Source organism: Hypanus sabinus, chromosome 23 (genome assembly GCF_030144855.1).
Source record: "Hypanus sabinus isolate sHypSab1 chromosome 23, sHypSab1.hap1, whole genome shotgun sequence".
Classification (NCBI taxonomy): domain Eukaryota; kingdom Metazoa; phylum Chordata; class Chondrichthyes; order Myliobatiformes; family Dasyatidae; genus Hypanus; species Hypanus sabinus.
In genome coordinates, this window is record NC_082728.1 from 56,270,170 (window position 1) to 56,284,918 (window position 14,749).

General features: G+C 44.4%; 1 protein-coding gene across 1 annotated transcript in view; it reads right to left on the bottom strand.

The window, feature by feature from the left end:
* The window catches only part of srp68 (signal recognition particle 68), a 64,501-nt gene extending 50,117 nt beyond the window's left edge, over positions 1-14,384 (bottom strand). Inside the window, exons 1-5 of the mRNA XM_059948920.1 lie at positions 14,188-14,384; positions 12,008-12,074; positions 8,413-8,526; positions 4,536-4,731; positions 4,153-4,235 (exon numbers count right to left, since the gene is read on the bottom strand). Of these exons, the coding sequence (XP_059804903.1) occupies positions 4,153-4,235; positions 4,536-4,731; positions 8,413-8,526; positions 12,008-12,074; positions 14,188-14,266 (539 nt within the window). The 5' untranslated portion in view covers positions 14,267-14,384. The remainder of the gene's footprint in view (positions 1-4,152; positions 4,236-4,535; positions 4,732-8,412; positions 8,527-12,007; positions 12,075-14,187) is intronic.
* Positions 14,385-14,749: the final 365 nt, after the last annotated feature.

Consider the following 14,749-nt stretch of genomic DNA (forward strand, 5'->3'; position numbering starts at 1 on the left):
ATGCACCCACCACTCTCCGTGTGAAAAACTTACCCCTGGCGTCCCCTCGGTAACCATTTCAAGCATCTTAAAACTATGCCCCTTCGCTTTAGCCTTTTCAGCCCTGGCAAAAAGCCTCTGGCTATCCACACAATCAATACCCCTCATCATCTTATACACCTCTATCAGGTCACTTCCCATCCTCCGTCACTCCAAGGAGAAAAGGCCAAGTACACTCAACCTATTCTTATAAAGTACACCCTCCAATTCAGGCATCATCATTGTAAATCTCCTCTGCATTCTCTATAGTATCCACATCCTTCCTGTCGTGAGGTGACCAGAACTGAACACAGTACTCCAAATGGGGTCTGACCAAGTCTTATATAGCTGTAACATTATCTCATGGCTCTTGAACTCAATACCATGGTTGATGGATGCCAACACACCATACACCTTCTTAACAACACTGTCAACATGCACAGCAACTTTGAGTGAGTGTCCTATCGTCATGGACCCTAAGATCTCTCAGATCCTCCACACTGCCATGAGCCTGACCATATATATTATATTCTGACTTCAAATTGGACCTACTGTGACGACCCACTTTCCATGCAGGCGAACTGGCTCACAAATAGCCTGCACGCAGGGAGAGACTTTGGTAATGCACCTCTGATGTCATTTCTGTCCCAAGAGGGCGGGAACTAGGGATTGAAAGCCAGCGCCGCGAAGTTTGAATAAACTAGTCTGCGTGTCATTGTTTATAGCTCTGTACATAGTACATCGCTAAATTGGTGACCCCGACGATCCAAATGGGATTTGGACCAAAGATGACTGACTCTTCATCTGTTCACACAGTTTCGCTAAAACTGCAGATTTTCTGGACGCTGCAACCACGCGTGTGGCTTAGCCAAGCAGAAGCCCAGTTCCAGATTCGATAGATATCTTCTGATTCCACACGTTACTAATACGCGGTGAGCTCCCTCGACCAGGAGACAGCCGCCCAGGTTGCAGATTTAATACAGTCGCCCCTGGAAGAAGGCAAATATGAAGCGTTCAAAGCGCTGCTCATGGGGACCTTTGGCCTCTCACAGCATGAGCAGGGTGCCCGCCTGCTGCACCTGGATGGTTTGGGAGACAGGCTGCCGTCAGCATTGATGAATGAGATGCTGGTCCTGGCTGACAGACACAAGCCCTGCCTCATGTTTGAGCAAGCGTTCCTGGAGCAACTGCCCGAGGACATACATCTGCTGCTGGCCGACGCAGATTTCAGTGACCTCCAGAAGGTGGCGGCCTGAGCAGATGTGCTATGGAAAGCCAAGAGGGAGAGTGTGGCGCCCGTCGATCAGATTACCAGGCTATGCGCCCAACAGCAGACCAGACCAGGCCCGGCAGGGGGGCGCACACAACACAGAGGCAGGAGTGAGGAGGCCAGTGAGCAGTGGTGTTTCTACCACCAGCGGTAGGGCACATAAGCCCGTCGTTGTCGGGCTGTCGCTAATGGCTATGGCGGCTGGCCACCAGGACAGCCTCTTGTACGTCTGGGACAAACAGTCCGGACGCCACTTCTTGGTCAACACCGGAGCGGAAATCAGCGTCTTGCCCCTGACGGGGTACGACACTTGCAACAGGAAGCCAGGACCCACCCTGAGGGCCGCAAATGGCAGCACAATACGGACCTACAGCACCCGCACAGTGCAGCTGCAGTTCGGCTCCAGCCAGTTCACGTAGGACTTCACACTGGGCACGGTGGCCCAACCACTCCTGGGGGCGGACTTCTTGCGAGCTCACATCCTGGCTCTTTCCATCTATTCTGGCACTGCAGTTCATGGCAGCCATGCCCAGACATGGAGTACAGCACCACATTCCGACCCAGGGACCACCCCTCCACACCTGCACATGAAGGCTCCCCCCGGAAAAGCTCCGCCTGGCTAAGGAGGAGTTCAAGAGGATGGAGGAATTGGGGATCGTACGGACAGCCCATGGGCCCTCCCCCTGCACATGGTGCCCAAAGCAGCTGGGGGCTGGAGACCATGCGGCGACTACCACAGACTGAACGAGGCTACAACTCCAGACCGCTACCCTGTGCCACACGTACAGGACTTTGCAGCAAACCTGCATGGGGCAAGAATCTTTTCTAAAGTAGACCTAGTCCGGAGATACCATCAAATCCCGGTACACCCTGAAGACATCTCCAAAACAGCATTCATCACCCAGTTCGGCCTGTTCGAGTTCCTCCGAATGCCGTTCGGCCTGAAGAATGCCGCACAGACATTCCAGCGGCTAATGGATGTGGTGGGCCGCGACCTGGACTTTGCGTTCATCTACTTGCACGACATCCTCATCGCCAGGGTCGTCAGGATCATCTGTCCCACCTCCTCCAGCTCTACTCCCACCTGAGTGATTTCGGCCTCACAATCAACCCGGCCAAATGCCAGTTCGGTCTCGACACCATTGACTTCCTGGGCCACAGGATTACCAAAGATGGGGCAACACCTCTGCCCGCCAAGGTAGACACAATCTGCCACTTTGCCCAGCCCAACACAGTCAAAGGCCTGCAGGAGTTCGTTGGTATGGTGAACTTCTACCATCGTTTCCTCCCCTCAGCAGCCCGCATCACGCGCCCTTTGTACACCCTGATGTCGGGTAAAGGCAAAGACATTACTTGAGACGATGAGGCCACGGCCGCTTTCGTTAAAGCCAAGGAAGTCTTGCCAGATGCCGCAATGCTGGTACACCCCAGAACCGACGTTCTGACCGCCCTCACAATGGACGCATCCGACACAGCAGTCGGAGGGGTGTTGGAGCAGCTCATCGAGGGGCGCAGGCAACCCCTGGCGTTCTTCAGCAAGCACCTATGACCACCCGAACTCAAGTACAGTGCCTTCAACCGGGAGCTGTTGGCATGTGTCTGGCAATCGGCATTTCAGGTACTTCTTAGATGGGCCAAAAACCTAATTCTGCTCCAATGCCTCATGGTCTAAATGTGACTTCATTCAAGTACCTCATCTTTAACCGACTCCTTTAATAAACCTTACCTAACAGAAATGTATTGATCACAATTTGAAATCAACAATTGATCAGTTGCTGTTTTTGCATGAATTTCAAGTTCCCAGTTGACAAAAACTTTCAAGTACATTGGCCAAGACTGCATCAATTAAATCAATTCCACCCACTTCTATAGGTTAAGCAGAAAGATGGTCAATCATCTCCATTCTTTGTAAAATATGTTTTTCATTCATGGCTATTTTTGGGGGGGGGGGTGTATGTGTGTGTGTGTACCCTCCAGCTTAAGACTGCACAACCAGCCATAACTGTGTATGAAGAAAAAATTAATTCACCCAAAATATCTTGAAACGATCAATCAAAATCACCACTTAATTTTGAAATTCCAGGAATTCTGTAACCATGGTTTCTGCAATCTCTCCAGGAATTTAACTTCAGTTCTGGTAAATTCAGCTATATATCTTTAAGGTGCAGATCGGGATCTACAGGTCAAGTTACAGTTGGAGCAGAACTCTCAGGCACTACTGTATTTCATTTGTCTTTTCAATAACTTTCTGCATCTGTCCACAAGTTATGGTGATCTCCTTCTAATAATCACTGCTTCAAGCTTTGCACCATTTAGAAACTAGTCTGTCATATCCTTTCCATATAAATATCCAAAATGAGGAGCGCCAACTCACATCAACGTGTGCTACGTTTTGTACCAGTTGGATTAGATTAATATCAATTAATCAATTGTGTGTTGCTCAATATAATGCTTAGACTTTTATTGTAGGCCTGAGAATGGATCTCTATCACTCTGAGAATGTGCTTCTACAGTATGACAGGGGACAGAATGCAAAAGCTCACCAAATTTTTTTAAGGCAGTGTGTCCTTACTTTGCAAATTGTACAGCAGAGGACACAAAGCAGTGGGAAACCAGATCTCCCAAATTATTGACTTGGAAATTGATGCTCATAACTCCATAGGTGCTGGGACATATTATGTAAATCTCTGCCTAACCACTTGTGGGAGCTCCACCACCATATTTATGGACAATAGGGAGCTTTTAAAAAGAACTGCTGCATGAATGTTGGCAGAAGTGATGGAGAACAAAACACATAGTACACTAGATAGGTACTGGCAGAGCGAATACAAAGACACACACAAGTAAGGACACACATCACTCACTTGCATTTGTGCAAAGCCTCCATAGCACCCTTCCACTCTTGCAGCTCGAAATTAAGCATTCCCTTAAGATAAGCAGTATATGCCTGTAAAAATTGTAAAACAATCATCATGGAAAGCACATTAGGAATTTTTTGACTATCAGAATGAATAATAAAGCATAAGTAATACATTTAATCAACTGGCTCTTTAGAGTACGAGCCAACAGTAGTGAAAACACTACTGCAGATTCAAAACTGTGTTAATTTAGTTTCAAGCAAATATTGGTAAAGTCACTAAAAACTAATAAAAGAATTAGTTACATAAAATAGAGTTCAAAAGTCAGATGTAAGGGCATGTGGACTCCACACAACTTCCACCCTTCCCAAAGTATATCAGCTACTTACCTGAGCTTCCAGTTTGGTTTTTGCATCAACGCAATTGCTTTCACACAAATGTTCCAGCTCTTCTGCATGCTTGACAGCTTTCCTGAGCCTAGAGAACAAGTGGAACCGTTTGCGAGGTTCAGTATTTGCTTCTTGTTTCAGCTGCATGGCATAGCTCCAAGCTCGCTCTGCATCCATTAGAACCAGCAGCAAATACCTGCGAACAGACAACAGCATTAGAAAAGCTCTGTCTAGCTAAACAGTGAGAATGCTGGGCCTAAAAATCACTAGCATTAATAATAATTAATCATTACTCAAAGTGCATCCCAAAATTCAGGTTGGTGAAGAGTTTAAAGTAGGCATTCTCAAACCATCTAGCACATGGAAATTCCTTGTACGTCACCACTGGAAATTAACTTAGCAATTTATGACTAGTCCATCAATTCTTTCTCTAAACATTACTAACAAATACTATTTAAGCTAGTGCTATCTACATTTTTCTGTGGATACATTCTTTGCTTTGAAGAACTGGATTAGATTGGAGTTTTCATGACATCAAGGCATCTTAACGCAGTTAACATCCAAGAAAGAAATCCAGAAGGGTAATCTGTTGTAATACAGGAAATACAGGCAAGGTTGTAACTACAATGCCCCAATGACCAGACTAAATTTTAACTAATGTTCATTAACTATCAACTAGACCAGGGGTCGGCAACCCGCGGCTCTTTCATCTCTGTGCTGCGGCTCCCTGTGGCTTTGGAAAATAAATGATGACTATTTAATTAAAATGTATTTTATGTTATTGTTAGTTTTTGAAATGTAATTCTAAATTTGAAGATTATGGTGATCTTGTACAATCTAAATAAAACTTGTTTTTTGTCGCTATTAATATACGTCACCACTGCCAATGCCTGACAGCCACCAGTGCGCGATTTCTTTAATTTTTCGATCCAAGGTAGGCTAACTATGGAGAATTCTAAAGAAAGAAAAGTGACTTAAGAAAACAGAACGTTTAATGCTACGTGGGCAGATTCATTTGCTTTCACTGCTGACGAGACTGGTTTACCGGTATGCTTAATATGCAATGAGAAACTAGCAAACAACAAAAAGTCAAAAGTCGCAAGACATTTCCAGAATAAACACGCAGCCTTTGCTCAAAAATATCCGGATGGAGATGAGAGAAAAAAAGCCATTTCGGAACTGATGCGGAAGGTTGATCTGAGCAAAAATCATTTCAAGAAGTGGATGAAGTCTGGAAAATCAACTACGTATGCTAGTTTTGTAGCCGCTCAGGAAATAGTCAGGCACGTGAAGCAGTTTACAGATGGTGAATATATAAAAGAATCTTTCATTAAGATTTCAGAACATCTATTCACCGACTTTAAAAACAAGAGTGAAATTGTGCAGAAAATCAGGGATATGCCCCTCTCTGCAAAGACTGTCAAAGACAGAACCATAAAAATGGCAGAAGACATCACAAGACAGCAAATTAAAGACATCAATTCGGCTGTGACCTACTCGATTGCCTGTGATGAGTCTAAAGACAAAGGTGATATTGAACAAATAGCGCTGTTCTGCCGGTATGTAAACGCTGCCGGGCCACAGGAAGAATACCTCTAAAAGACCAAACACGGGGGGAGGACATTTGTGAGGCTGTCTTGAATTGATTAAGAGCCAAAGGAATAAAGACCACCTACCTGGTGTCAGTAGCTACTGATGGGGCACCAAGTATGACAGGAGCGCACAAGGGACTTGTGGCTTTACTGCAGAAGTCGCTGGACAGAAAGCTGCTGACTTTTCACTGCATCTTGCACCAAGAGGCACTGTGCGCTCAAACATTTCCTCCGGAATGCACAGAAGTAATGGATGTTGTCATTCAGATTGTCAATAAAATAATGGCAAAAAGTTTAAATCACTGTCAATTCCGTTTGTTACTGGACGAACTGGAAAGCGCATATTCTGATCTCCTGCTGAACAACAAAGTCGGGTGGCTGTCAAGAGGGGAGGTGCTGAAACGCTTTGTCGCGAGTCTGGAAGAAGTGAAAACTTTCCTGGGCTCACCTTTCCTGAGCTGGAACAGCCAGAGTGGCTGGAAAAGCTACACTTCATGGTAGACATGACAGCGCACATGAACACAGCTCTTCACGGGAAAGGACACACAGCCCTGCACATGTTGGAGGATGTTTTGGCATTCGAGCGCAAGTTGACAGGTCTGCTGTCAAGCGTCTAAACTTGGACACCCATATGTCTTTGTTGGCTATGTCGGCCAGTTCCATCTCAAGATCAGGTTGACTCACACCTGCCAATGCAGTCGTATTCAGTAGGGATGGATCGATGCTTAGGGGAGTGACCGGGAAGGATAATGTGTTTTTTTCCTCTCTGAACTCACAGAAGCGTTTCCCAAATGATGTTTGCATTGCGATGATTGCAGAATGTAAATACTCCGAATTTATCATGTCGTGAGCTTGTCTGAACTCTCTCAAATTGGGGAAGTGAGACAATGTGCCTTTCTGTAAATCTCTGGCAAGCACTGTGATATTGAAAACCTCCCCAAACTGGACAAACTTGTGTTCAAAACATGGAATGCTATCCCTGACATTTATGTAAACATTAAAAAGTATACGCTTGGAGTCCTGTCGATCTTTGGATCCACATATGTATGTGAGCAGGTGTTCTCCAACATGAACTTTATTAAAAACAAACACCGCGCACGCCTCACAGATGACAGCTTGTGATCCTGTGTAAAGATGAAGGTGACGTCATACAGCCCTGATGAGCAGACGCTGTGCGCTGAGGTCCAGGAGCAGAAATCCCATTAACCAAGTATGATAAATATTTTAATTGCCTATTATTTTACGTATATTCATATTTTTTCATTGTTCAGTGAAATAGTCCTTTATTTTTCAGGTTGACAGCTGGCGGATGTTATTTTTGGTTTGCTGCTGGCGGACAATTTAAGTTCGGTGTTTTTCATAAATACAAGAAGGACTCAAATAGACATTGAGTATTTTACTTAAAAGTAACCTTCAACACGTCTTTTTTTCGGAGTTCAAAATGTTTTTGTTGCATGCAGAAATGTAATTTCGTTTTCTCTGCAGGAATTCATCGATTTTATAAATGCAACACATTATAGTTTGTTTATACATAGCATAAAGGCAAAAAAAAACGTTGTATGCAGTGTTATTTCATTTTAAATGTCAAACGGGTTTTGTGGCTCTCAGTGTTTTCTTTTCTGTGGGAAACAGGTCCAAATGGCTCTTTCAGTGGTAAAGGTTGCCAACCCCTGAACTAGACCTCCAAGAGATTTTCCTTTCCTTCCCTCAGAACAACCATGAACAGACAATTCCACCAAAATGGAGATAATTTGCACCCATTCCAGTTTTGTGGGTTCTGAGAGGTCTGATGGGTAGGTGGGTAGTTGCAAGGATGTACATAGCTTCTGTTATCATGATAGGCTTCTGTGTGCTCAGAAGACACAGGGGACTCTCAAGTGGGATTATTTAAACCCCAAAAGAATACATGAGTTTTCAAATTTATGCTTCATACAGAGATGGGTGGCAGTGGTGCAGCTAATTGAGCTGTAGCCTCAAAGTCCCAATCACTCAGGTTCCACCTTGATCTCAGGACTTGCTTGAGAAGTTCGTACATTCTTTGACTGTGCAAGTTTCTCCTGGGTATGCTAGTTTCTTTTGCCATTCTAAAAGTATGGATTAGTGCATATTAAATTAGCCCAGAGTAAATTAGGCTCAGTGTGCAGATCAGTAGTAGAACCTAGGAGTAGTCAATGGGAATGAGAGGAGATTGAGAGTAGTACTAACAGCTAGCATCAAAGGGCCTGCTTCCTTAGTGTACAAGGCTGCAAAATGAAAATTAAATCTGTCTCCAGCCTCCTTCTTACCTGCTATCTGACAGAATATCAACTGTGATCTTCTTGCCCGTGAACTTGTGACGATTTCCCATTTTAAAGCCAAGTGCCTTCCTGAGACGGCGTAGTCTGCGTGAACAGTAACCTCTGATAACAAGCAAAGAAAATATTAGTGATTCTGCAGTCCATTCTAGTTTACTGCAAAATACAATTAACAGAAGCACAGAGGTACAATCAAACAGAATTAGAGGACAAACAAAACAAAGGGCAAGAGTATCATCATGGCATGGAAATCATTTGTCACACTGCACCTGTGCAACCCAATGACTCTGTTTCTCTGACCACCACACCTGCAAATCCCTGAAAATTTCTCTTTAATATCTGAAAGGTTTCTTTTAACTAAAGCATTAGTAAGTACAGAAACCTTGCGGTACAATCCAAAATAGAGAAATGTTTAGAGAAGATGGGAAATTCAGTTCAGCTGAAGGGAAAAGAGAATAATGAAAAGCATTAGCAGCGATAACAATAACCAGAAAGGAGCAGAGTATACAAGCACAAGAGTTCACCATCTAATAGGGGAGTCAAGGCAAGTAAAATGCTACAATAAAATCAAAGGCAAAAAAACCAAAATAAATTGAGAAGACAATTCACACTAGATTAGGTCAGCATTAGGATTTCATTACGTCATGGAAAATGAAACTGAAATTACACTAAATATGGCTTCTTACACAAGTATGTGAACAAGGTTAGTGACCTAGAAGCACTGTCTTTAAATTTTCTCCCTCTAATGTTAAAAGCACATCCTCTGATGTTTGGTATTTCTACCCTGATTAACAATAATTTTGAAATGCAGGGATTAATTAAATAAAATCAACACAGATTTAGTAACAGCAAATCATGTTTACCCCTGACATCTCCTCTATACCTACTTCCAAGCACCTTAAAACTGTGCCCTCTCCTGTTAGCCATTTCAGCCCTGGGACAAAGCCTCTGACTATCCACACGATCAATGCCTCTCATCATCTTATACACCTCTATCACGTCACCTCAGATCCCCCGTCACTCCAAGGAGAAAAGGCCAAGTTCATTCAACCTATCGTCATAGGGCATGCTCCCCAATTCAGGCAACATCCTTGCAAAACTCCTCTGCACCCTTTCTATGGTTTCCACGTCCTTCCTGAAGTGATGCGACCAGAACTGAGCACAGAACCCCAAGTGGGGTCTGAGCAGGGTCCTATATAGCTGCAACATTACCTCTCGGCTCCTAAACTCAGTCCCACTATTGATGAAGGCCAACGCACTGCATGCTTTCAACCACAGAGTCAACCTGCACAGCAATTTGAGTGCCCTATGGACTCAGACCCCAAGATCTCTCTGATTCTCCACACTTCTGAGAGTCTTACTATATTCTGTCATCATATATGACTTACCAAAATGAACCACCTCACACTTAACTGGGTTGAACTCCATCTGCCACTTCTCGGCCCAGCTTTGCATCCTATCAATGTCCCGCTGTAACCTCTGACAGCCCTCTATACTATTCACAACACCTCCAACCTTTGTATTATCAGCAAATTTACTAAAGATTCAAAGTATGTTTATTATCAAAGTCTATACACAGAATGCAACTCTGAGATTTGACCTCCTGAAGGTATTTTAGTAAGGCATTTGATAAGGTTCCACATGGTAGGCTTATCCAAGAAGTCAGAAGGCATGGGATCCAGGGAAGTTTGGCCAGGTGGATTCAGAATTGGCTTGCCTGCAGAAAGCAGAGGGTCGTGGTGGAGGGAGAACATTCAGATTGGAGGGTTGTGACTAGTGGTGTCCCACAAGGATCAGTTCTGGGACCCCTACTTTTCGTAATTTTTATTAACGACCTGGATGTGGGGGTAGAAGGGTGGGTTGACAAGTTTGCAGACGACACAACGGTTGGTGGTGTTGTAGATAGTGTAGAGGATTGTCAAAGATTGGAGAGAGACATTGATAGGATGCAGGAGCGGGCTGAGAAGTAGCATATGGAGTTCAACCCAGAAGTGTGAGGTGGTACACTTTGGAAGGCCAAATTCCAAGGCAGAGTACAAAGTAAACAGCAGGATACTTGGCAGTATGGAGGTGCAGAGGGATCTGGGGGTACATGTCCACAGATCCCTGAAAGTTGCCTCACAGGTAGATAGGGTAGTTAAGAAAGCTTATGGGGTGTTAGCTTTCATGAGTCAAGGGATAGAGATCAAGAGTTGCGATGTAATGATGCAGCTCTATAAAACTCTGGTTAGGCCACACTTGGAGTACTGTGTCCAGTTCTGGTCGCCTCACTATAAGAAGGATGTGGAAGCATTGGAAAGGGTACAGAGGAGATTTACCAGGATGCTGCCTAGTTTACAGAGTATGGATTATGATCAGAGATTAAGGGAGCTAGGGCTTTACTCTTTGGAGTGGAGGAGGATGAGATGGGACATGATGGAGGTATATAAGATATTAAGAGGAATAGATAGAGTAGACAGCCAGCTCCTCTTCCTCAGGGCATCAGTACTCAATACAAGAGAACATGGCTTTATGGTAAGGGGTGGGAAGTTCAAGGGGGATATTAGAGGAAGGTTTTTTTACTCAGAGTGGTTGGTGTGTGGAATGCACTGCCTGAGTCAGTGGTGGAGGCAGATACACTAGTGAAATTTAAGAGACTACTAGACAGGTATATGGAGGAATTTAAGGTGGGGGCAATATATGGAAGGTAGGGTTTAAGGGTCGGCATAACACTGTGGCCAAAGGGCCTGTACTGTTCTACATTCGAGGAAGGCAGCCATAAAACACACACGCACCACTGAACCTGTTAAAAATGTCAAGCAGCAAGTCAACAAACAGAACATCAAGCCAGGAGTCTAGAGTATTCAGTTTAGTTCAGTTCAGCACCACGCTCCTCGCTGAATGCAGGCCGCAGAGCTAGTCTTCGCCAAAGAACCCCACTCCTCACTGATTACGCCCAACAAACTGCTCAAAAACAGCAAAAAAAAGTAACCAGAATTCAAAAACACATACAACATGAACTTCAAAGACCCCAAAATGATTCCATAGGCACGAGCCTCATTAATCAATTCTTGCAACGTGGATCCCAAGACTCCTGCAATTTCCCCAAACAACAGCTAGCGAAAGCGACAGGAGGACTGGTCAAACACAGGCAGAAAGCGTTGAACACCCAACTGCACTCTGCTCTCTTCTTTGTTGATGTCTACCTTGCTCAAAGGCTCAACTGAAGAGAAACAATGGAGTCGATCACAAGATTGTGCCCCACCTTCAGGCTGCACACTCTGTTCCCAACATCACCAAACTTCCTTGGAGACAGCAAAGCACCAGATCACAAAATTGGCCGAAAAACGCACCATCAAAATTTAAATCACAGGTTCCAATCGCAATCGAATTATATTTGAAAGTAAATGAAATAGTTTCATAAACTGTCTGGAGGGCATTGCCACTGGTTGTGCTGTTCACTGGTGCCATCTTTACGTTACATGAACTTGCATGGCATCCCACTGCACCTTAATGGAACTAACATGTGTAAGTCCACCAAAGGCAGGTGGGCACCAAAAATCCCTCCGCAAACCCTAGCCATAACCAACAGAACACTTCCACTGACCTGTATCGCTGATAGTCTTCATGTCGTAAGCCATGTTGTTGCTGAGAGTCCTTGATAATCTGCAAGACTAGATTTCATAGTTTAAGGAAAGCAGGACAAGAAACATATCAGAGAAGTCTCAGCTTTAAATTCAATATGCAGAGTTCAGAGGAGCTACACTGAGGGAGGAAGCAGCACAAAGGGGTCTCATTACAGCTGGAAAAATGTGCTTGGATCTAGTGCTAAACACTGCCTTGAAAAAGTTACAAGAGAAAAACCTGGCAAGCTCCAGTCACATTTTGATAACTACTCTACGAAGTTCTGAAATACTCCAGCTATCCATGAACCTTTGGCAACTGTTGCAAGTAAAAAAAACTCAGGCAATGTGAAACACCAACATATAGATGGTTCATATCATTTCCTCTTATACTTTCCTGAAAGGCTAGTTTGGTTTGTTCCAAACACAAAGTACACTGCAGATGCTGTGGTCAAATCAACACATACAAACAAGCTGGAGGAACTCAGCAGGTCGGGCAGCATCAGTTGAAACGAGCAGTCAACAGATGCTACCCGACCTGCTGAATTCCTCCAGCTTGTTTGTACGTGTTGGTTTGTTCTGAGGCAGGTTTAACTCACCTTACTTGTCAAAACTCCAATAGCTGCAATCAGCCTTTCAAATTTCAACGTCAAAATCAAATATTTAGTTGCACATTGAACAGTATTCTAGTCTTCGGCCTACATTTACACTGATCTTGATGCCATGTAACTATCCGTCTCTTTCGGATGTCTCTGTCCATATGCTCCATTCCCCTGCCTGTTCATATGTCTGTCTAAATTCCCCTTAAATCAGGATTCCCAACCTTTTTATGTCATGGACCAAAAGCACTAACCAAGGGGTCGGTGGAGCTCAGAGTAGAAACCCCCGCCTTAAATGTTGCTCTTGTAACTGCTTCTACCACCTGAAGCATTCTAACTGGTTGCATCACTCTCCCAACTGGTGTCTGAGGATTGTAGTCAGCCAGTTCCATTGTGGGCACAACCCTCCCTACCATCAATACTGTGCCTCAAGGTGGCATCCATCACCAAGGACTCTCACCATCTGGGGCATACCCACTTCTTGTTACTATAATCAGGGAGGAAGTACAGGAGCCTGAAGAACCCAACATTTTGAGAGCAACTATGTTTTTATTTTTACTTTATGGAGATACGACATGAAACAGGCCCCTCCAACTCTTTTAGCTAAGCCACCCAGTAATCTCTTGATTTAACCTGAGCGTAACCATGGGACAATTCACAGTGACCAATTAATCTACCAACCAGTACATCCTTGGACTGTGGGAGGAAACCAGAGCACCAGGAGGAAACCCACACTGCCACAGGCAGCGATGAGAATTGAACCTGTGTCACCTGTACTGTGAAGTGTTGTACTGTACTTCCCCTTCTCCATCAGGTTTCTGATTGGTCCATGAAGTCCACATTGTTACTCCTTTTACAACACTTATTCATATAACTTAAGTCTTCCACTGTATTGCTGCTGCAAAACAACAAACATCAGTGATAATAAACCTGATTCTGAAATACTTCCTACTTTCCAATCTGCTGGGACTGTATCAACAACTATAAACGTTTGAAAGCCCATTACCAATGCATTCACCATTGATGCATTTTGAACACAAAATTCAGATTTCTAGGCTCAATCAACTTAGAAAGAGCAATATTCATATTTGCTTGAAATGTTACAGCATTTTAATCAAATGTTATAGGTGAGACCTCGACTTTATTCTGTTAGCAGTTGTTTCTATAACACCTGTAAGTTAAAGACTGTAACTGAAGTATACTGTCCAATTAACACCAGATGGTTCACAGCTGGTTTTCTTTTCAATTTTCATATAGCAACTTGACTTAAAACGACAAATATTGCAACAAAGGGTACTAAACACAACAGCCACAATGCTCGGTAGTAAAGTAAACCTACAATAAATCATAAAATAAGCGAGCTGCCTGTATTGTGCCGTCCGGGGACCCAGCTCCGACTCCTACCCACTTCACTGTCGTCTCTCACAGCAGAGGCCCCGCGCCCTCAGCCCCTTACTGACACGTAATCCTTGTGGTTAGACCCCGTCCGTCAATTACACCGTCTCCACTGCCCCGCCAAACACTCGGTCCAATTCGACTAGCGCTCCAATGTGGACAAAGGATACTCTCTAGGCTGAGGGTGGCGCCCAGCTCCACCGCCCGGTTCTCCTTATCTTCCCCTGCATCCTCCCGGACAGCCGCCATATCCACTCGCCGCAAAAGCACACTGGGATTCAGGAGGATCAGCAGCAGCGGCCTCGCCGCATGGCTTGCCGGGATACTGGAGGAAGAGCAGCGTCCTGGCACGCCGGGATACTGGAGGTGTAGAGCTCTTGCTGGTCATGTGGCACATTAGACTTGACCTGGAGTCCGTGGGGGTCATTCCCATTTCGGGAGGTGATAGTTGAAAATTAATTGCTGCTGCAAGCAGGACCCCTGCCATTAAAAACTGATGTTTTAAAGGTTAAAACAGAAATTACTGAAAGTATCAGTAGGTCAGGTCGCATCTGTGGAATCAGTTCTATTCTCATTGACAAACGGCGTGATTCTTTTTGTTTTACTGCAATAATTCAGTGCTAGGCATAAAAGTTACTATAAGTAACAGAAATATATATATACCGCCAAAGACTAACAACAAGGGCACACGAGTGAATCTGCAGATGCTAGAAATAAACACAAAATGCTGGC